At 40.6% G+C, this 25664-nt stretch overlaps 3 protein-coding genes and 1 pseudogene across 3 annotated transcripts; 2 read left to right on the forward strand and 2 right to left on the reverse strand.

The window, feature by feature from the left end:
• The first annotated feature begins 3240 nt into the window (after positions 1–3240).
• LOC127898890 (uncharacterized) lies at positions 3241–8067 on the forward strand. Its single transcript, XM_052431394.1, has one exon. The coding sequence runs from the start codon at positions 3241–3243 to the stop codon at positions 8065–8067; it is 4827 nt and encodes a 1608-aa protein (XP_052287354.1).
• A 1231-nt stretch (positions 8068–9298) lies between these two features.
• Positions 9299–11412, reverse strand: LOC107175279 (uncharacterized). The gene is made up of 4 exons (XM_015526695.2): positions 10962–11412; positions 10778–10863; positions 9977–10459; positions 9299–9880 (listed from the first exon to the last, which is right to left on the reverse strand). Exons 1-4 carry the CDS (start codon positions 11410–11412, stop codon positions 9299–9301), a joined length of 1602 nt encoding a protein of 533 aa, XP_015382181.2.
• A 1585-nt stretch (positions 11413–12997) lies between these two features.
• LOC102623574 (uncharacterized) lies at positions 12998–17013 on the forward strand. Its single transcript, XM_006464435.4, has 2 exons — positions 12998–15622; positions 15758–17013. The coding sequence occupies exons 1-2, from the start codon at positions 13025–13027 to the stop codon at positions 16649–16651; spliced, it is 3492 nt and encodes a 1163-aa protein (XP_006464498.2). The 5' UTR covers positions 12998–13024; the 3' UTR covers positions 16652–17013.
• LOC102623276 (cellulose synthase-like protein B4) lies at positions 16976–21843 on the reverse strand (annotated as a pseudogene).
• Between the last annotated feature and the right edge of the window lie 3821 nt (positions 21844–25664).

A 25664-nucleotide genomic window follows, 5' to 3' on the forward strand; every position in this document is an offset into this window, starting at 1 on the left:
AAACCTAAAAAGATCACTTTTAATTGAGTTTAATCTTATATGACGGTTCGCAACATATAATTATTTACATGTAAACCCAATATTAAGTTCAGGATCCAACAATATTGAATTAAATATCCAACAACACTATCCCTTATCTTTAAAAAAAACATTATTGCATGACATGTATTGAGTCTATCCTCTTTTCGTAATCCACCAATCAGAACATGATAACTCTCATCTATCCCCGAGATTATAGTTTTTACCTACTAAGTCATTTTTGATATGCCTGATTCCTAAGTTTGCATTAAAAACCGTACATATCTTAATTCTATTGGTTGGTTGTATATACAATAAAAATAATGACACTAGAAGATTTGTAACAAAATATGGTTGAATTTAAAAAGTAAATGACTCATATAAGTTCACAATAACGAATGACTATTAAACCACCCGATCTTGAATGATAAATAATATTTCTTAACTAATTCTAATTAAGATAAAAGATAATTAATTATTTTGATTTATTGCTTTGTTTTTATTATTATTTGATTTTTCTCACATAAAAAAAAATTCATTGACGGAGAGGAAACTCTTCTTTCTTCATATTTGGATTCAGTGCTCTGCAGATATGATGATCTCGTATTAATCTTGTTATAAAATTATATATACTGTTATCAAAGTATATCTTACGTAATTAATTCTTAATCATACATAATTAACTTCATTATAGTTTAAAGCACTAGATCCAAAATACTTACAAAACTTTGTCATACACAATTATAAGATTTAAATTGCTTATTTAATCTACCAAAAAAACAGTTTTACTTATTTAATTATGAAATAATGACCGACCAACAATTAGTTTGCGAACGATTTATTAATTAAGATAATGAGCAACTTGTCAGAACAGCCGAAAGTACTAGGAGATTGACGGATGATGACTTCCAAGAAGAATATATTCCACTAAAGAAAGGACAAAGGAGATTGATGGATGATGACTTCCAAGAAGAAAATATTCCACCAAAGAAAGGACAAAGGAGATTGATGGATGATGACTAAGGGTGAGAAAGAGTAATTTTTTAAAATTTAATTTTAAGAATTAATTTTATATACAATTTTTTATATATCCTAATATATGTTATAGAAATCCAAAATAATTCTTATTTAAGGAGGAAATAAAATTATTGTATTTAAGGAAATTATTATTATTATTACCAATTATATTGAGATTTTTATTTAATTAATAAAATAAAATATTTATTTTAGTTCTCAATTATTATATATATACATAAAATAATATTACATACACATTTATAAATGCATATGTAAATAAATATTATAGATTTACGTCTATTTAAGTCATTTGCATTCTTAAAACATTTTAAAAATGAGATTTACGTTTTAAAACTTTAAGCATTTTTAAAAATAAAATTTATTAAATATTTAACTGATCTCTTCACAATTCATTATTTTTATAGCACAAACTGACACTAATTATTTTAAAAACTACAGCATTACCAAACTAATCCTAAGTTGAAGATAATCAATAACTCTGATTTATTATTTTATTTCCATCCTTAGTTCATTTTTCCCACACATAAACAAAAGTCATCGACGGAGAAACTTCCTGTTAAGTACATAAAAGCACCAGGTCGGCCATGCTACTATTTCCGCCCCGGCACGGATCGCTTCAGCCAAAATGTTATGAGCAGAACACGTGGGCTAACATGAGCCGACCAGAGATGAATACAACCAGGGAAACATACCGACCAGAGGTATATACCGAGCCGGCATCATCCCCAGAGAAGCGGGAACACGATCCCACAGAATCGCGGTAGTTGCGCTTTTCCCAGAACCGTTGAAGGACATGCGAGATCCACGTTTGCCCACAATGTAACAGTTAGAGTCCCATGAGGGGCTGCCACTACCCAAAAAAGGTGGGATGAATGGCAAACGAAAACGTGGGAACAGCGGCTATAAAAGAAGAAGAAATCGATGAAGAAAGGGATAGAAAAAAAAAGAGAGAGGGAAAACGCTGCCAAATTGCAACCAGGCCATTTCCTTACAAATTTTTAATAAACTCCTGGAATTCAAATTACACTGTTTTCCCGTAAACACCTTGTGCTAACTTAGGCATCGGAGGGTTTACGCCGGCAAAACCACCGGCGTCTCTGATCCATTTTTAGTGAGTGCAGGTCTATTGAGAGAAAGGAGGACGATTTCAATCCCAGTGAACGAGCAACAGTAGATAACACAAGCGTTGGTGAAAGAATCTGGTCGGTTAAGAGGCGAGCAGATTTCAGCATCAACATTTTGGCGCTGTCTGTGGGGAGCTGGATAAAAAGCTACCACCGAATTAGTAGTTACCGGAAAAACAGCGAACGGTTAGGCATGGATGTGACAAGGAAGGACGCTTTGAGGGAGGATAACGAAGCTGGGGAGACAGTCACTCTCCGGGAAATTGCAAATGAAGCTCGAGAGAAGATGATGCAAGATAGACTGGAGCGGATGGAGAAACAAATGGAGACTCTCGCAACTATATTGTTCGAGCTAAGGGATGAGCGGAGAAGGGATTGTGAAACCCCCGTGGGAAGAGATGAAGTTGGAGCAGAACCCAGCCTCTGGAGGCGTAGAGTCGAGGAAATCCCTCCGCCCGCAGACCAACCTAATGGGGTGCATCCCCACAGAAGTACTGGTCAGGTCTCGGGAGAACGCGTGGATGAAGGGAGGGACCAACCTCGCCCCGGATGGGTCCTGGAAGTCAATGACCGAGGTGCCAGTGTTGACGAAGGAGAGCTCAGACAGCGGTTACACAATGCCGAGCTGGAACGAGACCATATAGCTGCACGTGATCCTGACCGTGCCGTAGAATTGGAGGGGGAGGTGCGCAGATTGGCGCAGGTGATAGAGGAGATACAGGGCAAGAGAAAGCCCCCGAGCTGGAGGATAATGCTAGATGAAGAATCTCCGTCATCAACTGAGATCATGAGTACCATAATTCCAAGAGATTTCTGCTTCCCCGACCTCAAATACTCTGGGCGAAATGACCCGCTGGTGCACATTGAGCGTTTAAACGACATGACGGGTGTGCAGGGGCTGACACCAGCTCAGAGGTGCAGGGTGTTCCCGTTGACATTAGAGGGACGAGCCCGAGAATGGTACCGCAAGCTGCCCCGAGGAAGTATAAAATGGTATGAGCAGATGTGCCAGGAGTTGGCCGAGCAATTCTGAGGGGCAGTGGCCCTAGAGGACGATATGATGGAACTGATAGGGATGAAACAGGAGGAGCATGAATCCCTTCGAGATTTTGTAAAAAGATATCACCGAGCCGTGCTGGATCTGGGAGCTTTTAATCACCCGCAGGCGTTGAGGGGATTAAAAGAAGGTGTAAGAATCGGCCGGCTGTGGTATAACTTAAGAAGCCCCCTTGTACAGAATTACTCGTCGGGGTATGAGCAGGCGAGGCGAGATATAAAAATCGAAGAGGAGAAATCGGCAAGAATAAAAAGTGAACAGCTGGACGAGCTGAGGCGAAAGGAAGGGAGAGCCCCGACAGGGAGCGGATCGGGAAAACGAGCTGGAGAATCTTCAGTGATGGGCGGAATATCGGCTCGATCCCGCCCTTACCCCATAGCTCCGAGATCACAGCAGTTCCAGCACGACTGGGCTCAACCTCCGCGTCCCCCATTTCCGGATCGGCAACGAGAATTCCGGCAGATGGCCGCCCACCCCTATCACAACACTCCCAGAGCATCACATGCAACCAATTCCAGGGCTAGTCGACCAGATCTGTTAGCGATTGTGCCAGCCCGAGGTGACATTCATGATAACCGAGCAGTTCAGCTGATAGACCAGAGCTTGGCGTATAGACAGTACACTCCGTTAAAGATCTCCATGGAAGAATTGTATGAGAGGATCGAGGGACGAGGCTTGCTGTACCCTCCAGCCCCAATAACAAAACCGACTCACCGACGGGATAAGAGCAGATTCTGCAAGTTCCACGACACTCATAGCCACACTATCAGCCAATGTCGGGACCTGAAGATTCAGGTGGAGGATTTGGTGCGGAACCGATACTTAGATGAGTACGTAGATGGAATGTCCCCTGTTATGGAATCACAATATACACGGGATGAAGGGGTTGAGAGGGATTTGGAACGTGAACAGCCGACCATCCGTGTAATAGCAGGAGGGCCAACATTGGCCGGGGATTCGAATAGGACACGGAAGAACTATGGGAGATATGTCCTGACTAGCAAAGAAGTGCTTTTCAATTTGCCGGCAACCAAGAAGGCAAAAGTGCGGCAAATTCCCATTATGTGGATAGATGACGATGAAGAGGGTATCTTATATCCGCATGAGGATGCATTGGTGATCAAGGCAATGGTGGCCAGTACAGAATTGCGACGAATACTAGTAGACACAGGCAGCTCGGTTGACATCCTGTTTAAGTCGGCTCTAGATGATATGGGGATCGCAGACTTGAAATTAGAGCGGACAAATACATCCTTAAAGGGATTTGGAGGGGGACGGTTAACTCCCATGGGGATCATCGAATTCCCAATTACTATGGGGACAAAACCTTTTGAAAGAACGATGATGCTGGATTTTGTCGTGGTAGAGGAAAGAAGCCCTTACCAGATGATACTGGGGAGACCATTCATGAGGATAAGCCAATGCGTTGTATCCACGCATTACTTGGCACTAAAATACAGAGTAAATGGGGTGGTTGGTGTAGTAAAAGGTGACCAGAGGATGGCAAGGAGTTGTTATGCTACAATGGCCAAGGAGACACTGCAGGTTACCTCTCTAGATAATCGAGGAGACTCTAAAAAGGGCCGCCAAGAGCCTGTTGAGAAACTGGAGGAAGTTGCGATAAGCAAAAGCAACCTGAGCAAAGTAGTGAAGATCGGGTCAGGATTGGTTGGGGCAGTAAAAGGCGAACTGATAAATTGCCTACAGTCTCATGCGGATATATTCGCCTGGTCTCATGAAGATATGCCCGGAATTGATTGCGGGGTAGCTTGCCACAAGTTGGCAATCAAGAAGGGGGCAAGGCCGGTGAGACAGAAGAGGAGATGCTTCAACCAGGAAAGGTACAAGGCAATAAACGCCGAGGTGGAGAAGCTGTTGAAAGCAGGATTTATAAGGGAAGCCAAGTACCCAGAATGGATTTCAAATGTAGTCCTGGTAAAAAAGGCCAACGGAAAGTGGAGAATGTGTGTGGACTTCACGAACCTCAATAAGGCATGCCCAAAGGATAGCTTTCCCCTACCCAAAATAGATCAGCTGGTGGACTCAACGGCAGGTCACAGTCTGCTGAGTTTCATGGATGCCTTTTCTGGGTACAACCAGATACCCATGGACGAGCAGGATGAGGAAAGCACTGCCTTTATAACTAACATGGGTTTGTTTTGCTACAGGGTAATGCCTTTCGGCCTAAAAAATGCAGGAGCTACCTATCAAAGGTTGATAAACAAGATCTTCAAGCCGTTGATTGGGCACACTATGGAGGTATATGTGGATGATATGATTATAAAGTCCAAAGAGCCGAGGGATCATGTGAAGCATCTAGAAGAGACCTTTGAATTATTGAGGAAGTATGAGATGAAACTAAACCCGGAGAAATGTGCATTTGGGGTCAGCTCGGGTAAATTTCTGGGATTCCTGGTAAGCCACCGCGGGATTGAGGCCAACCCCGAAAAAATACGAGCGGTTACAGATATGAGATCTCCACGGACAGTTAAAGAGGTTCAGAGCCTTACAGGGAAGTTGGCAGCATTGAACCGATTCATCTCGCGGGCCACAGATAAATGCCACCCTTTCTTCCAAGTCATAAAGAAAGGAAGAAAGATGGAATGGACATCAGAGTGCGAGGAAGCATTTGGGCAGCTGAAGGAATATCTGGCCCGTGCACCGTTACTGTCAACTCCGAGAGAGGGTGACCAACTGCTTTTGTACTTGGCAATCTCCAAGCGGGCTACCAGCTCGGTCTTAGTCAGGGAAGAAGAAGGGAAGCAACACCCGGTATACTACACGAGCAAGACCTTGGTGGACGCAGAAACCAGATATCCACTAATGGAGAAGTGGGCGTTGGCTCTAATAACGGCAGCCCGAAAACTCAGACCGTATTTTCAAGCCTACCAGATTGTTGTGATGACTGACCAGCCTCTTCGGCAAACACTTAAAAAACCAGATGCATCTGGTCGATTAGTAAAATGGTCTGTGGAGCTAAGTGAATTTGACCTCTCCTATAAACCCCGAGGAGCAATCAAAGCCCAAGCACTGGCAGAATTTATAGTTGACCGAGCGGAGCCAGGGGAAGAATTTCGGGAGGAGCAACCAATAGAGCAGGAGAAAACAGAGGGGGTGTGGTTGATAATGGTTGACGGATCATGTAGTGAGCAAGGATCCGGAGCAGGAGTTGTAATACGGAGCCCAGAAGGGACCGAAATAACATATGCAGTGAAGTTCGAATTTCAGCTCACAAACAACCAAGCTGAATATGAAGCCTTTATCACCGGGCTCGGACTCGCACACGCCTTAAAAGCAGAGAGGGTAGAAATTCGAGCAGATTCCCAATTGGTATGTAATCAGCTCAATGATCAATTCCAGGCAAGGGGAGAGAAGATGGGCCTTTATTTGAAGAAGGCGAAGCAGATGGTCGGGCTTTTTCAAGAGGTAGAGGTAAAGCAAATATCCCGGAATGAGAATTACCGAGCGGACATGTTGGCTAGGATGGCTGCAATTGTAGATCCAAAATTACCTAAGTCGGTTCCCCTAGAGGTAAGGACCTCGCTGAGCATAGGGGAGGAAGTGGAGGTGATGAGAGTAAGCACTGGAGAATCCTGGATGGACCCGATTCGCGCATATGTCCGCGACAGAGTTTTACCTGAGGATAAAAGGCAAGCAAGAAAGTTAAAATGCCGAGCAGCGAGGTACACGCTACTAGATGAAGTGCTGTACCGCCGAGGGTTCACCTTGCCCCTTTTGCGATGTGTGGATGATGAGGAGGCAGATTATGTACTAAGGGAAATTCATGAAGGAATTTGCGGCAATCACTCGGGAGCAAGAACTTTAGCCTTCAAGGCACTCCGGCAAGGATACTTCTGGCCGACCATGCACCAGGATGCAAATAAGATGGCAAAAAACTGTAAAACATGCCAAAGCTTCTCTGAGGTTCCTGTACAACCCCCAGAAAAACTGACCACAATGACATCCCCATGGCCTTTTGCCCAATGGGGAATCGACTTGATTGGTCTGTTACCGAAAGGCCGAGGAGCGGCGACACATGCAATTGTGGTAATAGATTACTTCACCAAGTGGGTAGAAGTGGGAGTCCTCAGCCAAATCACGGAGAGAAAGACAACAGATTTTATTTGGAAGAACATCATCTGCCGATATGGGATCCCCTATGCCATCATTACAGACAATGGGAGACAGTTTGACAACAGCAACTTCAGAGAGTTTTGCAGAAATTTGGGGGTGGACCTGAAGTTCTGCACCCCCGCACACCCCCAAGCAAACGGACAAGTGGAAGTAGCCAACAAAGTGATAAAGAAGCTCTTGAAAACCAGATTGGGAGAGAAGAAGGGAGCTTGGGTTGACGAGCTACCAGGGGTATTGTGGGCTTACCGGACAACTCACAAAACTGCTACAGGGGAAACCCCGTTCGCTTTAGCTTTTGGTCATGAGGCAGTAGTCCCAGCAGAGATTGGAGTGGGGACACATCAAACGGAATATTTCGCTGAGGAAGAAAATGACGAGCAGATCTGCCTAAGCCTGGACCTACTTGAGGAGAAAAGGGAAGGTGCCTCACAGAAAGTGGCCCAGTGTCAGCAAAGGGTCACGCGTTATTACAACAAGAATGTACGCGTGAGGCAATTCCGAGCAGGAGATTGGGTACTTAGGAAGGTGAATCAAAATACTAGAGATCCCAACCATGGTGCTCTTGGCCCAAAATGGGAAGGCCCGTATAGAGTAATACGAGCCACGGGACCAGGAGCGTATGAGTTAGCATACCCAGATGGGCGAAACATGAAGAGGTCGTGGAACGCCGAGCACTTAAAGAAGTATTTCCAGTAAGCAAAATACTCTACTAAATCTTCAATTTGATAAGTTATATTTGTCAAATGCATGGTGGCTTGGTGCACATGCATATATTTTGTATTTTTGTAACGCATTCAAATTTCAATAAAGATGAATTCAGTATGGAATCCCCCGGCTGATAAGCCCACAAAAATCTTACTAAGGCAAGTAAGTGCCTACTTCTGCTCGGTCAACGAAAGACCAGCAGCTAAATTTACGAAGATTCTACTAAGGCAAGTAAGTGCCTACTTCTGCTCGGTCAACGAAAGACCAGCAGCTAAATTTACCAAGATTCTACTAAGGCAAGTAAGTGCCTACTTTTGCTCGATCAACGAAAGACCAGCAGCTAAATTTACGAAGAATCTACTAAGGCAAGAAAGTGCCTACTTCTGCTCGGTCAACGAAAGACCAGCAGCTAAATTTACCAAGATTCTACTAAGGCAAGTAAGTGCCTACTTCTGCTCGGTCAACAAAAGACCAGCAGCTAAATCTACGAAGATTCTACTAAGGCAAGAAAGTGTCTGCTTCTGCTCGGTCAAACGAAAGACCAGCAGTTAATCTACTAAGGTAAGAAAGTGCTCGCTTCTGCTCGGTTAAACGAAAGACCAGCAGCTAATCTAGTAAGGCAAGAAAGTGCCCGCTTCTGCTCGGTCAAACGAAAGACCAGCAGCTAATCTACTAAAGCGAGTAAGTGCATGCTTCTGCTCGGTCAAACGAAAGACCAGCAGCTAATCTACTAAAGCGAGTAAGTGCATGCTTCTGCTCGGTCAAACGAAAGACCAGCAGCTAATCTACTAAGGCAAAAAAGTGCCTGCTTCTGCTCGATCACCAAAAGACCAGCAGCTAATCTACGAAAATTCTACGAAGTAGGCAAGAAAGTGTATGCTTCTGCTCGGTCAAACGAAAGACCAGCATCTAATTTATGAAAATTTTACTAAGGCAAGAAAGTGTCTACTTCTGCTCGGACAACGAAGGGCCAGCAGCTAAATTTATGAAACTTTTACTAAGGCAAATATGTGTCTGCTCCTGCTCAGTCACCAAAGCCCAGCAAGCGATTTGGCGAAAATTTTTACCAAGGCAAACGGATGCCTATTCCTATTCGATGCACTAAAGAACCAACAGGCGAAACCAGATAAGAAAGCCAATGAAGAACATTTAAAAATTTTTTATATAAACGTTCAAATGTTTACAGGGCAAATGAAAAACTACAGTCTTCACAAAAATAGACCTAAGGATTAGGAGGATCAACGGCTTCAGCAGGTGAAGGGTCAGCTACCTCGGGAGGTGGAAGGTCAGCAACATCGGGAGGAGGAGGCATGGACCCCTGCCCCACTTCAAAAGCACGCTGCCCAGCTTCACCCTCCTGCTCCCCATTCAAAGGAACCTCCACCTGCTCCTGCTCATCCTGCTCCTTATCTCCCTGGCCGGCCCCAGTCATATACCTCTCCACCCCAGATTCTAGCTTGCTCATGTCGAGCTCGGGGTATTTTTCCTTGAGTACAGACATGATGCACTTATAGCTGAAAGCAACCCCGGAGTTATACTCAGCATCCAACCGATCATCCACATCAGCGGACTTACCTTTCTCTTCAGCCAGCTGGTCACTCAGGGATTTGATCTCTTCCTCAAGGGCGGTCCTCAGAGTATCTCTTTCACTTTGAGTAGCCTGAAGATCGGATTTCAGATCACCCAGCTCACCCTCAAGCTTGGAGGAAGTAGACTCAGCAATCGCAACTTTCTCCTCAAGCTCCGTAAGCTGCTTGTTCAGCTCGGCCAGCTTCTCTTTGGACCGATCAGCAGATTCGGCTTTCTTTTTCAACTCCTAGTTATCAGCTTGAAGCTTCCTCTCATGACGCGCGGACCCGGTCTTGTAACACGAAACCATTGTGGCCAACCTGAAGGAGACTCTTTGAACAGAAGCAGCTAACTCGGAGAGGTCCATGCTCTCGATGTCCTTCACCATCTTGGGCCCAACTGATCTTTTGTAATCTTTCTGATATGAGCCCAGGTAGTCACCTTGATCCCGAGATGGAAGAGGAGAAGATCGGTCCCCAGACTGCAAGCTGACCTCAGGACTCTTGTCGGAGGTTTTCTCCCCACCACTCTTACGGGGTGGGGGAGGGGGCAGAGCAGGGACAGGAGCCTTGGAGGGGCCGACGCTGCTCTTCTTTGGAGGAGGAGGAGAGTTGTTGGAGCTGCTTGGAGCCCGACCACGCTTTCGGGACAGAGCGCTAAGAATCTTGTTATCCATTCCGGTAGCTATGTCCACCAAACCCGAACCAACCAGGACTGTCGATGACATGAGATCTTGGCAGGTAGATGCGTTCACCAGAGTAGTTTCCACCTGGAGCAGAGGTCGGTCTTCAAGCCCCTTTATCAAACCCCACGACTTTGAAAGAACAGACAAGGTTAAAGAACCCAATAAGTAACACGTCGAGAAAGAGTATAGGCAAAAAATGAACGACCTGGGGTGACAAAATGTGTTGGAAGGTAAATATCACCACCCAACGAATGAGCTGCTGGACACCAAGCTCCCCCAGCAAAGAAGAATTTGTTCTTCTAATTTTTGCACGAAGAGGGGAAGCCGGTGATTGGTTTCCTCTTCGCAGAGCTCGACATGAAGTAATACCAGCCTGCTTCCTTCGGGCTACTCCTCAGCTGGTATAGATGCTTCACTTCAATGAGGGAGGGCTCCTCTGATCCACACCTCTTCCACAACACATACATAGCCGAGAGAACCCTTCACCCATTGGGGTGTAGCTGACCCGGGGCCAGGTGCATACCACCCAATATCTTGGCAAAATAACATTGAAGGGGCAGCCGAGCTCCTAATTTGAAGCTCTCCAGGTGCATTGTCACATACCCCCGCGGATGCCGACTAGGGACATCACCTTTTCCTGGAACTATCAGGAGAATGTCCGCATGAATGTCGTAAAGGTTCCTCAGCTTGAACAGATCAGTTTGGGTGGTGGCACAAGCTGTGTAGTCAATAGAGTAAGAATCTGCCTCTACCCTATGACCAAGGTGCCTTCTCTGAGGAGGTCCGCTCGGTCCGGAGCTGCTCCCCTCACCATCACCAACTCCTTCAGGGATCCCAACCCTATCAAAGTTGTGGTTCTTACCAGAGCCCGACGTAGGTCCACCCATATTCCCTACAAGCTCTAGTTCGGGGGAGGGAGAGACAACCAAAGGGCGTGGGTACTCAAGGGTATCCCTGCCATGGGAAGGACCTACACTACTGGAGGGACCTAAGAAATCGGTGGGTATTGGCACGTTGAGGCCCGAATCCCCTGATTCTTCCTCGCCCTCATCAACAATTAACTTTCTTTTCCGGTTTGACATATCGGAATCTCGAAAGAAAGCAAAGAAAACTCGAATGTACGGATACAAAAGGAGGCAACACGGAACCCAATCAACAACAACCAGAGAAGAGATTAAAAGCAGTACCTGAGATTAACTGGCCCTGATAGCGCTGCCGTGATAGAGAAAAAGCCAGCAAGTAGAAACCCCGGACACAGGAAGTGCGAGTAAAGTTCAGAGAGGGGGCTAGTTAATGGTGGAGAAACGGATGAACAAAGCAACGAGGATTTCAACCTAGGGATTTGAAGTGGAAAGGGGAAAAATAGAAGCATTTAAGTGATGAGGATGCCAGCTCACTCACCACATATCGAGGGTGGATAGCCCGTCGTTTCAAATTTCAAATACGAAGAGTCTGGTGATGCCACGTCACTAACCGTTACAAGAGGCCAGGATAGATGTAAGCCCAGATGTGCAATGGATCTGTTCACTTAGGCCCATGCTCAGGTCGGAGTCTCCCCAGAAGAAAAATGGTACCTCAGGTCCGTCTCAGTTAACAAGAGGACCAGGTGGGAAGCCCCCAGGTTGGCAAGACTCAAATATCAGTTTCCACTCTTAACTCATTTCACTCGCAAGACCAGAAACTGGGGGACTGGTGTTAAGTACATAAAAGCACTAGGTCGGCCATGCTACTATTTCCGCCCCGGCACGGATCGCTTCAGCCAAAGTGTTATGAGCAGAACACGTGGGCTAACATGAGCCGACCAGAGATGAATACAACCAGGGAAACATACCGACCAAAGGTATATACCGAGCCGGCATCATCCCCAGAGAAGCGGGAACACGATCCCACAAAATCGCGGTAGTTGCGCTTTTCCCAGAACCGTTGAAGGACATGCGAGATCCACGTTTGCCCACAATGTAACAGCTAGAGTCCCATGAGGGGCTGCCACTACCCAAAAAAGGTGGGATGAATGGCAAACGGAAACGTGGGGACAGCGGCTATAAAAGAAGAAGAAATCGATGAAGAAAGGGATAGAAAAAAAAGAGAGAGGGAAAACGCTGCCAAATTGCAACCAGGCCATTTCCTTACAAATTTTTAATAAACTCCTGGAATCCAAATTACACTATTTTCCCGTAAACACCTTATGCTAACTTAGGCATCGGAGGGTTTACGCCGGCAAAACCACCGGCGTCTCTGATCCATTTTTAGTGAGTGCAGGTCTATTGAGAGAAAGGAGGACGATTCCAATCCCAATGAACAAGCAACAGTAGATAACACAAGCGTTGGTGAAAGAATCTGGTCGGTTAAGAGGCGAGCAGATTTCAGCATCAACACTTCCTCCTCCCTTCAGATTTGGATTTAGTCTCCAACGATTTGATCCTGTGTTAATATTTCGAAATTACTGATTTAATTATGAAATACAATGACCGAACAACGATTAATTATTTGAAATGGATTTAATTAAAGTAAGATAATGAGCAACTTGTCAAAACAGCCAAAATTGTTGCGGTTGGTGGGTCAATGACGAGTTTCCAAGAAGAAAATTCCACTAAAGCTAGAAAGGACAAAGGAGATGAACGGATGATGACTAAAATGAGTAATAAAGAAAGGTTCATTACCATTTCCCAATTGATCAAATCTCTAACGACAGAGATGGAGATTGAACAGGCCCATATACACCAGCATCCTTTGACACTTTGCGAGAAGAATGATGAGGGTAAACTTCTTTGCCCTCTCTGTGGCAACCCTTTCGAGAACCTCAACCGTTGCACCAGGTGTGGGTTTTATCCGGAACCGACAGAATGCTTTGGTTGCCACGACGAATCCCCCTCACATAAGCATTCTTTTTACATCTGCAAACTGTGTTGGCCCAACTCTCCTATTTTTCATAAATCATGTGCAGAATTGCCGTCGCAAATCCAAATCTCGTTTCGTCCACATTGCTCTTTCTTCTTCAGTACTAGTTCAGATATGTTCTCTTTCACCAGGACTCGAAAATTTCGTTGTGATTACTGTGACTGGTCACAAAAAGGCTATAGGTTCTGCTGCTACCTGTGCGGTTTTCAGATTTGTGCAAGTTGTGCTGGCACACTCATCGCGTATCATGAAGATCGCGTGGAGCACATTGAACATTTCAGTCACCAGCATCCCTTGGACGTCTTTCAGGTGAAGGATGCGACGTGCAGGATATGCAACAAAAATCTACGAGGTCAAAGCTACGGTTGTGTCCCTTGTGGTTTTTATATTCATGAATCATGCAGTAAGTTTCCCCAACAACAAACTCTACATCCTTTCCATCCACATCCGGGACATTTTTTGTCACTCAGCGACATATATAAGAACAGTATTTTGGACTGTGAAGCCTGTCTCTCCATGACTAACTATTTTGTGTACGATTGTGTAAAGTGTGAGTTTTGCTTGCATCCTCAATGTGCGTCTCTGCTGCCAAACGTAAAGTACAAAGGTCACGAGCATCTTCTTATTCTAGTGGAGAATATGTCCTACAAAGGCGAATGCGAAGCATGCAGAGGTAACATTGAAGGTACTTTCTTTTTTCGGTGTGTCCAGTGTAGGCTTAATTTTCATGTCCAGTGTGGCTCAGTCCCTGCTTCACTACCACCAACTGTTGTGCATAAAAATCACGATCATCCTCTCACACTCACTGCATATGTCAAATATTATGTTGAATCGCTTAAGTGTTACGCTTGTAGTGAAGAAATAAATCCCAAGGATCCTTGTTATCTTTGCGTTGAATGTGAGTACTATGCACATGTGCGTTGTGCGGTGATCACTGAGATATTCTGCGATGATGATCGAGAGGTATTGGGACATACCAGCCACGATGATTGCTCATTTCTTCTTGAAAACAAGAATGATGATGAATTGGGGCATTCTATTCACTGCCATACTTTAACCCTCTCGGAAGTAGATGACGTGAAATGTAAATTATGCTGCAAACATATCCATGGATCGGGCTATGGTTGCGCGCCATGTGAGTTCTATATCCATAACTCATGTGCTGAATTGCCGAAAGAACTCAGACACCCTTTGCACCCACTCCCAAACCATAGTTTGACACTCCAAGAAAGCAAGTTTTTGGAGGGATATTATTGTGATGCATGTGACTTGAATGTAAATCCAGGCGGATGCTACCGATGTGATTATTGCGACTTTGCCCTGCATCTTGAATGCGCGTATTTGAAGCCAAGCGTAAAGTACGAAGGTCATGAGCATCTTCTTATTCTTGTGGAGAATATGTCCTATCAAGGGATATGTGAAGCATGTGGTTTTGAAATTGAGGGTACTTTCTTTGTCCGGTGTGTCCAGTGCTGCTTCAATCTTCATGTCCAGTGCGGACCAGCCCCGGCATCGCTACCACCAACTGTTGTGCATAAACATGGCCATGATCATCCTCTGTCCATCTCCACCAAGGCAGTAGCCAAAAATGATTCTGATGTACTTTGTTGTGACGCTTGTGGGGAAGAAAGAAACCCAAAGCATCCGTATTATTGCTGTGTCGAATGTGAGTACAACGCACATGTGCGTTGTGTGCTCACTGAGGTATCACATGATGAACGAGTGAAGCTGAGGCATTTCAGCCACGATCATTGCTTGTACTTTGCTTTTGAAAGCAAGAGGAATGACGGTGTTACTTGCTATGCATGTGAAAGATTAATCCAAGCAGATGATCCAGCATATGGTTGTGATCCCTGCGGATTTTATCTCCACAAATCCTGCACTGAATTGCCCTGGCAGCCCCAACATCTCCTCCACAGGCATCCTCTCTATGTCTCGACAGATCATTCTAAAACAGACCGTGTATGCAGTGCTTGTCATAAAAATGTGTCTGGCTTCATTTACGAATGCAACCGTTGCGATTTCACTTTAGATATTGACTGTTTTTCATTGCAATTTCGAGTGGAACTGCAAGGTGATGAGCAAATTTTCACTTTCTTTGAAAAGTTAGATCACAGCTCGAAATGCCAAAGCTATAACTTCATGCATTTAGATGTATCCAATCAGCGTTGTCTGAAATGCAACTTTAATATCCATCTTTTACATTCTCCATTGCCACAAACTATTCAACACATGAGTCACCATCATTTGCTGACCCTCATGGATAGTCTTGTTGATGATGAGTATGATGCACAAATTTGTGATATTTGCGAGGAGGAAAGACACCCTAAAGCGTGCGTTTATTATTGTTCAGAATGCGACTTCATAGCGGAATTTGATTGCGTGATTTCTGAGGTAAGCATAATTATATGCCGATATCCTTTGGAAAATCCTTAATTGAATCTCCAATAAATTGCATTGAATATAATATATGTTCTATATATCATAATTGTTTGAAATTTACGCGAATTATTTTTGCTTGATGTATAGGTAAGACTTGCACTACAGAAAAAGCCGCGAGATGTACAATTTAGATTTATCAATAGGAAGAGCATTATCCATGAGAGCACTGCTGGCGAGGTGGTCAACAGTAAGAGCTCAACCTTGGGGGATATTGAAGAGTCCTTAACCGAAGAGGAAGCTCAGCAATTCAATGACATACTACAGGATGTGGATAAGGAAGTGGAAGAGAGTCGGGAGAAATTTTCTATTGATCAACAGCTTATGGCAGTAGATTCTTCTAAGGAAGACACGAAGTCATTAATGGAATCGCAGAAGGCTGTCTCTTTGTATTTCATGAAGGATTTATTTGAATGGGAGGATTATAGGTCAGAGCTTATCAATGTCAATGATATCTATAAAACCAGTCCAAGGTTGGCCGGTGTTCTCAGAAAACTGCTTGACAAATATGGGGATATTGGTTCCAGTTGCAATTTAAATCAAGGACTAAAGAACTGTGTCCTCGTCCTATTTTGTGCGACTGTGCATAGTATGTGTGACACTATGGTTCAGGACATCACCGATGACTTAATTTACACCTGGTGGAGGGACTCCAGAATTGCTCAACGAGCAGGGTTTAGAGTTGGTTTTGTGTTTGATCATTTGGAGAGGATTGCGGAAGCTCGTCATGGAATTGATACTGAGTTATACCAGATTAGCCCCATTCGCTATCAATACAAAAAGATGTCTAAGCTTTTAGGAGAGATTGACCAGCTAGACCAAGATATTGGGGAACGAAAAGCAAAAGTGGACGAATTTAGGAAGCAAGCACAGGAGATGATATCTACTATTCATCCTAAGAGATTGAGATTGGAGACCGAGGAGTTGAGTAAAGCCATGGATATTGGGATAGTGAAAGCAGGAAAATACACCGGCTTGCTGTGATTCTTCTATATAGACTAACAAGTTAGTGCCATTTCTTATTTGGTTTCTGTTATTTTTCCCTCTCAAATTTACTACATGCACAACCAACCTGTTATTTTAAGAGCATTCTCAGAATAACTAGAAACAGGCTTGTATGCCGAGTAAAGATTGATGGCATGGATATAAACTATGCAACTCAAGTATGTAAGTACGGTTTTATTTCTTCGATTAATTGTGTGGACATAATATCAAATTTTCATATCTCTGTCTGAAATAACTCTCACTCTCTCTCTAATTTACATGCATATATTCTTGCAAATTATATTAACACTGAAAAAAAAAAACTGTTGAATCCCTCAACTCATCATATTCCAAAAGATAATTGATTCCCTCACATATCATTGTAAGGCACGCCAATATCTTATTAATTCTCTCACTCTCTCTCGAACAAAAGTAAAAGTTATTGTATTTTCCTAGTACTATGATCTGTACAAGAGCAGCATCTCAATTCACAGAGATAGTGCTCATCTTACACAAGTGCACAAAAAGAAGTGCTAAAGCAGAAGATTTGCAGATGGTAGGCAAAGGGATCCCGTATTTTCCTCTCCTGAACAGCCCCTGCAGAAAAGGCAAGAAGCATAGGACCACATACGTACTACAAAAGAACTCCCCAAGCCCTGTGCCCTGCCCACCTTGTGCTTCCAACCCTAGCAAGGCCATGGCCAATGCTGTAACGTGCACCAACAGAATTGTCGTGCCGGGAATGAAAACAGGGGATTCGTCGAAGATCATTTTATCATCGTCTTCGCCACAATCATCAGCAGGAGTCCTGGGCTGATGAAACTTTTGGGTAATTTCAAAGATAGTTTCTGACAGTCCTAAGAACTTGAGTATTACATTTAAAAGTCCCAAGAACCATGCACCTGTTGCGAAAATTCTTTCCATACAACTGTTAACCCACCATGAATCGATTGGGAAGCCAATACGAATGTAGTCTGATAAAGTATACACTTTGTAGATCACAATAAGTGTTACAGGTATGCATATGCCCAATTCCTGAATCTGTTGTGGAAGCTACACATGTCATAATTCTATTGGTTGGTTGAATGTACAACGGAAGTATGCTTAAGAATTTATTACCTTTGGGAGGAAACTGGAGTTGGTGATGATGCAGTAAGCTGGAAGAGCAGCATAGCACACCTCAGGAATTGAGCGTAAGCCCCAAATAAGGATCCACAAATAGGCCAAGCATTGGCGGAATTGGAGCTTGCTTGTGAAGCAAGCAAAAATGGGATTTGTTTTGCTAAATAGAATTTCAAGGAATCCTGTAGCCCATCTTTTTTGTTGGCTCATTGCTGCAGGGTCCGCAAGTGCACCACAGCCAAGAAAAGCCCGTGGATCTGGCGAGCAATAACCTGATCTCCAACCTTTTGCATGGATCATCATGCCAGTTATCATATCTTCTGTTATGGAGCCATATAGAAAGCCAACCTGAAAAGAATAAATAAAAGTTCATTATACGTTGGATGAGAAAAGTTCGAATACTTTTGGTTTATACTTCATCGAATTATTGTATTCTATACTTCTGTAAATTTGAGTCTATTGGGAATCTGAATTTATATATTTATAGTATAAATTCTAGGTCTACTAGTGTATTTTCAAAAACATACTCCCACAATATGCAGAGAGAAATGCACCCCTGTTTCCCATTTGGTGGGAAGAGGAAAGAGCCACATGACCAGAGGACTAGAATTAGTGCCATCGAATGTTGAGGGCACCCGGCCAACAGTCCAATAGTATACTTTGTGTGAGTATTAAAAGTCTAACTAATAAGAGAGAATATGTCTGGGTTGTTATGATCAACAGTCCAATAATATATTACTTCTATGCGTTAGATCTATTGTACTATCATCAATATGAAAAATAAATAACTGAAACACAAGCTTAAAGAAAAAATTGTTCATAGTGCTAGTTCTTCTCTCATGTCGATATCTTCAATTTCTTGAAAGTTTGCTGCCTACCTTTTTACCCCAGTCACTGCTATGCTCATAGTCACAACCTGCAACTTGGTGTACTACATCCAGTGATTTCGACAGAATGCTCGTAAAATATGCCTTTCCTTTCAAAGCATGAGCAGCTGAGTTGATGAATTCCTTTGAATTTCCAAATTTTTTCAATAACTCATCATCCGCTACTTTTCCTGCAAGATTAGGATTTAGGTAACATAGTGTTTACGGGAATATTTGGGATTGAGGATTTTCAATCCATAGCCAAAGCAAATTCAAATCATTAGCTAGGATATGTCTGGGCTCCATGTTCATGTGCGCTTACATGGAGTGAAATATAAAATGTGATTGGCGGTACTAATTCGGTTTTAATTAAAGGCTAGCTAATTGAATTTGGATTCAGTGCTAAGCTGAGTTGTACTAACCTTTTCATAATGTTTTACTGATAAAAATCCTTACATTGCATAAGATCTTTCAAAATGCAGTACAGATAAGATCATAATAAGATCCAAATATAAGTTTTTGTAACAGCTTAGAAAAAAAAAAAAAGTCTCCCACGCTAATGTCAATTCTGCTTAACTTTAAAGATTTTTGAATCACTTATACATTTGTACCAATGGAGTATCAAAATTTAATTAACAACGCATTCTCAAAATTTATTTATCAACACATTCTTATCAAAAAAATCATTAATCACAACCTTCATATCTATCTCAGCACCAGCTAGGATTAATATAGAATCCAAATGCCCTAAAGAAAAAAGATGCATAACAGAAATAAGAAATAAGAAAACAGAGTACCATTAAATTCATTAACATATTTTCCTTGATGATCCACCTCACCCGGCCACAGACCCATACACAACATTTCGTCTATGAAAAGTTCCTGAACCTGCATAGAATGGTCCTTGAATTCCCACCATTCCCTTAAAGAGAGTCTAACAAAATATCGAGCAAAACAAACAAGTTAAACACCCTATTGGCTATGCATTGAACAAGCAATTAACTACGTTAATCGACGCATCGAGTTTAAGATTAAAAATAGAGCTAGCATGAGTCACTTGATGCCGAACGGCTAGATGATCCGTTGGTCTATCATAGAAATATTGCGGACACTGAACAAACCCCCAGTCTCTTTCGTCATTGGAGCCTAAAAACAAACACATTGCATGAAGAACAAGCTCTGGATTGTTGGCATACATGTCGCAATCCACATTGAGCATGAATGGTGCATTGGTCATCAAGCCGGAGACTCTAGTCTATTTGTCATTCAAAATTAACAATAAATTAAAAAACAATTGTGATTGAGATTCAACAATTGAGTCAAAACTTGAGTCCCAATTGCTATGTAGTATTCATCTATTGGATAGTGAATTTCATAAGTAATAAAATCAATATTTTTATCGTCCATTAAATGAATGCCGCATTAGTTGAGACTAAAGTTGGTACACAATTGTTAGAATTCCCAGCGGTACTCAAATAAGTATCGACTTACTAATACATTCATGGCCCCCGCTTTATAATGATGTGGATTCTTTGGCCTTTTCTCTCTGGATATGTAGATTAAATGTGGTATCCCATCAGAGAGACCCTGCATATTCTCCCATATAACCTACAAATAATAAAATGATTAAACCAATAAATCTTCTTTTTCGGTTCTCTAAAGAAAAAATTTTACATCGGCTTGAACTAATTTTGTTGAGCCAATAATATAAGCTTCTGGCAAACCGCAACTCTTGAACTAGATATTTTGAAAAAAAAGAAAGCGAAAATGATAACAAAATTGTAATTACTTGTTTTTCATAGTTTTGTCGGATGTCAATTTTATCGAGGATGAATTCTTTGACATGTCAAGTGCTTTTCGTAGAAGTTGTTTCGTAGTCCTTTCTTAGAATGTCCATTTTCCACGGCAAAGCACATTGTAAAAGCCAAAAATTGACTGAAGAAATAAACTAGCTAGTTATTACCGTGATTATTGTTGGATGATTCTGGCACTGTGTTGAAGAAAACTTCCAATTCCCCTGTTAGATCAAATGAAGTAGAATTGTTGGCTGCAGCTTCAATGTTTCCGCAAAGTCTCTCGTACTCTTCCTATAATTAACAAGATCATAAGTACTCTATGTACAGATCAAACAAATTACCTACACTCATTATTAAATGTGATGGCCATTCTCTCTTGACCTATGTGAGCGGGTTCAAACTTTATAACTCTTATATCACTTTAAAAAATTTACCACTAAACCAACACGCCCCCATGTGCGAGAATGAAAAAATAATTAAATACATTATCATAAATACACATGTAATACAAGATTTTTAGAAGCTTGTAGAGCAGCGAATCTTGAAGCTATGTTATATTTTTTACCTTCATCTTTTCCCAGTCTTGCTGGAATTCCCATGAACTCGCACAAGGCGGTTCATCAGACTCACGTAAGAAGTATCTAAATGGAGCTCTAACTCGAATATTATACTTCTTACAAAATGGAACCCAAAGCTTGGCAAACTTTGATGCTTCAACGAGAGAGTAAAAGTTGAGAGGTGAGCAGCCATCATCAGACACGTAGCAAGCAAGCCTATGAGCTGGATAATCAACTGCCAACAAAGAGAGTACTGTGTTCACTGTGAGGATTGGAGGCTCTAGATAAGGATCTGCAGTTGTCACAAAAATGTCTAGTGGAGGAAGCTCCTTTATCCTGTTGGAGTATTAGCACGTTTTAAATTAACCAGCCCAAGTCAGCACTGAATCCAAATCCTGCAAATTATTAAACTATTGTTAATTTCGTTACCGTTCTTGGAGCCGTTGTGGATAAGTGTTGTAAGATATAGGAGTCCATTTGGTGCCAGTGGTGAGAACCCAGACGAAGGTGAAACAAGATTCGCATAGAAAAGCAACAAACCAAGCGAATCCATTGTGCTTGAGAGATAAGAGCCTGTAGAAGAGCAGAGAAAGAAGAAGGAACAAGATGGTGACGTCTAAAAATCTGTGTGTTGTGTTTTTGGCAATAACTTTTTCGTATAGAGGGAGAGATGACATTATTGGATTCGGGCACCGGTAAGATAAAAGAAAAGTGAAAATAAGCTGTCTCAATATTGTTTAGTGATTCAATGATTTTTATAGCTGCAAGACTGTCCATTTGTTGAATGTGTGGTGATGATGGAGTCATATCCACAGGTTAAAGGATTGCATTATTAGAGCTTGTTAGAGTGAAGGAATTTGTTTGATTTCATGCGATTTTATATTTATGTGTATGTATCATCGGTTATTATATTGATCAATTATTAAGACAACATAGAACCACAAAAATTAAAAATATAAAGGGATTTAAAAAAATGATCGGTACTATTTCTATTCTTTTCACTTTGTTCAAATCATTGATAGGTTAGTTTTTCATCATAGAAATCCACTATGTTCGCATATTATCATATAGTTTTTCATCATAGAAATCCACTATGTTCGCATATTATCATATCAATTAGGTTAATCAATGGGGAAAATGATAGCGGGTCCCCCAATGTATGGGGAGAAATTGATAAAAGAATCTCGAACTTTTTGAAGAAGACAGAGAACCATGTCTTTTAAAATGTTTCATTAGTTTGGATAAAAACAAAAGGGTAACTTAGGATATTTGCCTTGAAAGTACATGTGACACAATTTGAATAATTTGAATATAATTATATTTCATTTTATTTATTAAAAATTAAAATATTTAACATAATATTGTTGTATATAATATAGTTAATCAGTATTTAATTCAAAGTTTGTCCGCCAAGGGCAACCAAATTATTTAAGATTAACACGTTTGAAAAGGAATAATTATTTTTAAAAAACTACTTTTCTTAATTGTTCTCTTTATAAATAGATTATAAATACATATACCATATGAAATTAATAATATTTTTTATTTAATATATTATATTAAATGAAGGAATAAAGTTATGCTTAGTTTAAAATGAGACTATTTATTGAGTTTTCGTGGCTAGCTGTCCCACGAAGTGTTTATTTTCTTATAATAAAACGTAAATATTCAAAATTTAGCTTGTTTTGTTCCCGATAATTAGAATGGTAAACAAGTCATTTAAACTTTGAAATTCAATATTCCATCCAACTAATCAATTTGCTTACGGATAGGTGTTTGTATATCTTTTCTGAAATCTTAGGAACTTTTTTATCCTTCTATCCTAAACGTTGAAGTATTATTTTAGGGGTTCCTCTATGATGCTGTAATTTTTTTACATCATCAATAATGTTTTTAATTGTGTACCACTGGATTTAATCAATGGTACACAATATTTGTATTTAAAAAAATAAAAATAATGGTAAACGGTTAACAAACGTGTAAGGGTAGAGAATTTTATAAAATAACTATGACCACCCTTAGAGTTTGAAACAATTTCACTTAAATTACATATTTTATTTAAAATTATTTTTCAATCCTCCTTTAAATTTGAAATGTGATAATCTTTTTCACATAAATCTTCCAAAATCTATTACCATTAATTATAAAATATAATAGTAGGTTATTTAACACAAATCAAATAAATAAGTTACAATTGCAAAATTTATATATGATATAATAGTAATAAATAACACAACTAAGTACATATACTTAAGTAAATGTCATAGTTACATCAATAAACTCATTGTTGAGATTGCTTCTAACATAAAAATTACTTGATCACACATGTTTTAATAAAATTTAATATCGTATATTAAAATATTCATTATTTTATATAATATTAAGGGCCATTGTATAATTTATCATGAAGTATGTATTATTTTTAACACACATTTAACATATTTATTCTTTGAACTTTATATTTATCTTGCAATTAATATCCTTACATGGTAGGAATTTTAAGTTTTATAAGCCTATATATTTTCATTTTATTTTCAAATATCACTTTGTTAATTTCATAAAAGTTAAATCTAATATATATTCCTAATGAGCTTTAGTTTATGAATTGTGAAATATTATTTTATTGATATCCTTTGATTATAATTATAAAATTTTATGTTATTAAGAGTCATTACTTTTGTTATGATAATTAATAGTGACAATAAATAAAATATTACATTGAATAATCTTTAATGGAAAAAATGAGGAAAAAAATCATTGTATATTTTTATATTTCCATTATAAAGATATGGTTTGGGATACTTTAACTTAAAATTTTGGCACAATATTTGAGCCACTAATATCTCATAGTCTAATGGTTGATATTGAAAGTCAAAGCAACATTTCATAATGTTATATCCTCCACCATTGAATTGCATTAAATAAATAGTTTAATTTTTTGATAAAAATTTAAATCAAAATATTTCTCACTCTATAGTTATATAAACATATATTTTTCAATAATAATTAGTGAATAGAATATTTCTCATTTGTTGTGACTCATATAGTATTATTAATAAAACACATATAAAATAGTTTATTGCAATACTTTCTATTATCATTCTTGTTTAGGTATTAATGGTTTGTAATTAAATTCATACAATACAAATTATTACAAGACTTTGTATTAAATAACCTACTTGATATTATATTTTATACTTAATGGTAACTGATTTTGGAAGATTTATTTAAAAGAGATTATCATATTACAAATTTAAAGGAGGGCTGAAAAGTAATTGTAAATAAAATATACTATTTAAGTGAAATTGTTTCAAACTCTAAGGGTGGTCACAATTATTTTTACAAAAATTATCCACCCACTTGAACGGTTACCATTATTTTTAAATTATTTTTTTAGTACAAATATTATATACCATTGATTAGATCTAATGGTTCATAATTAATACATTATTGATGCTGTAAAAAAATTTACAGCATCATAAAGGAACCCTTATTTTAGTTAACTATTTGGATGGTAATATTTCTACCCCTTAAATTGTACAAACCCACCCCACTTCAGAAAAGGGTAATTAAAATTTTATTGGTTGTCAAATTTATGCTATTTAAATGTAAAGGTGTTGGAAAATTTATTGAGTTTCAGTTCAATTAACAAAAATAATTAGTTCCCTCGCGAACTCTTTGGTGTGTCTGAGGCTAGTGGTGTGGGAGTTTAGGCAGGGCCCTTTCTCTAATGCTCTTTTTCTTTTTCTCGTTGGTTTTTTCAGTTCCTTTTCTTTTTTTTCTTTCTTATTCATTTTCATGTTATGGACACGTCGGAATTAATTTATTTTTGTGAGAAGCTCCCATTGTGGGGAAAGGCAACCACTGTTGCCATTTCAGATAAAGTTTTGCGACGAAGGGAGACTATGGCGGCTGCAAGTTTGATTGGTAAGATCTTGACCAAATAGCTGGTGAATAAGGATATTGTTAAGTAAATAAAAGCACCAGGTTGGCCATGCTACTATTTTCGCCCCGGCATGGATCACCTCAGCCAAATGGTACGAGCAGAACACGGGGACAAATATGAGCCGACCAGAGACGAGTACCAACCAGGGGAGTATACCGACCAGAGGTATATACCGAGTCGATACCCATCCCCCGAAAAAGCGGGAACACGATCCCACAGAATCACGGTAGTTGCGCTTTTCCCAGAACCGTTGCGAGAGATGCGAGATCCCACGTTTGCCCATAATGTAGCAGTTAGAGTCCCATGAGGGGCTGCCACCACCAGAAAAAGGAGGGATGAAGGCTAAACGGGAACGTGGGACATCGGCTATAAAAGAAGAAGAAATCGATGAAGAAGGGATGGAAAAAAGGAGATAAGGGAAAACTCTGCCAAATTGTATCCAGACGCTTTTCAATACCGAGAGTGAGCTAATTCTAAGCAATTATTTGAACCCTAATTGCACCGTTTTCCCGTAAACACCTTGTGCTAACTTAGGCATCGGAGGGTTTACGCCGGCAAAACCACCGGCGTCTCTGATCCACTTTTGTGAACGCAGGCTTAGTGAGAAAAAGAGGGACAACTCCAACTTCAGTGGCTGGAGCAATCGTTGAAGCAAGAAAGAATTGATATCTTCATTATTGATAACTTGAACGTTGGTGTAAAAATCTTGTCGGGCAAAGGGCGAGC

Source organism: Citrus sinensis, chromosome 7 (genome assembly GCF_022201045.2).
Source record: "Citrus sinensis cultivar Valencia sweet orange chromosome 7, DVS_A1.0, whole genome shotgun sequence".
Classification (NCBI taxonomy): domain Eukaryota; kingdom Viridiplantae; phylum Streptophyta; class Magnoliopsida; order Sapindales; family Rutaceae; genus Citrus; species Citrus sinensis.

Excerpts from the sequence above, each read along its gene's own strand:
- LOC127898890 (XM_052431394.1), top strand. The coding sequence starts at position 3,241 with ATGGAACTGATAGGGATGAAACAGGAGGAGCATGAATCCCTTCGAGAT.
- LOC107175279 (XM_015526695.2), bottom strand. The coding sequence starts at position 11,412 with ATGTCAAACCGGAAAAGAAAGTTAATTGTTGATGAGGGCGAGGAAGAA. Across the intron at positions 10,864-10,961 it reads CCTGATAGTTCCAGGAAAAG|ATATTGGGTGGTATGCACCT; the intron begins GTGATGTCCCTA and ends TATTTTGCCAAG. Across the intron at positions 10,460-10,777 it reads ATGTATGTGTTGTGGAAGAG|TCGTGGGGTTTGATAAAGGG; the intron begins GTGTGGATCAGA and ends GTTCTTTCAAAG.
- LOC102623574 (XM_006464435.4), top strand. The coding sequence starts at position 13,025 with ATGGAGATTGAACAGGCCCATATACACCAGCATCCTTTGACACTTTGC. Across the intron at positions 15,623-15,757 it reads TTGATTGCGTGATTTCTGAG|GTAAGACTTGCACTACAGAA; the intron begins GTAAGCATAATT and ends CTTGATGTATAG.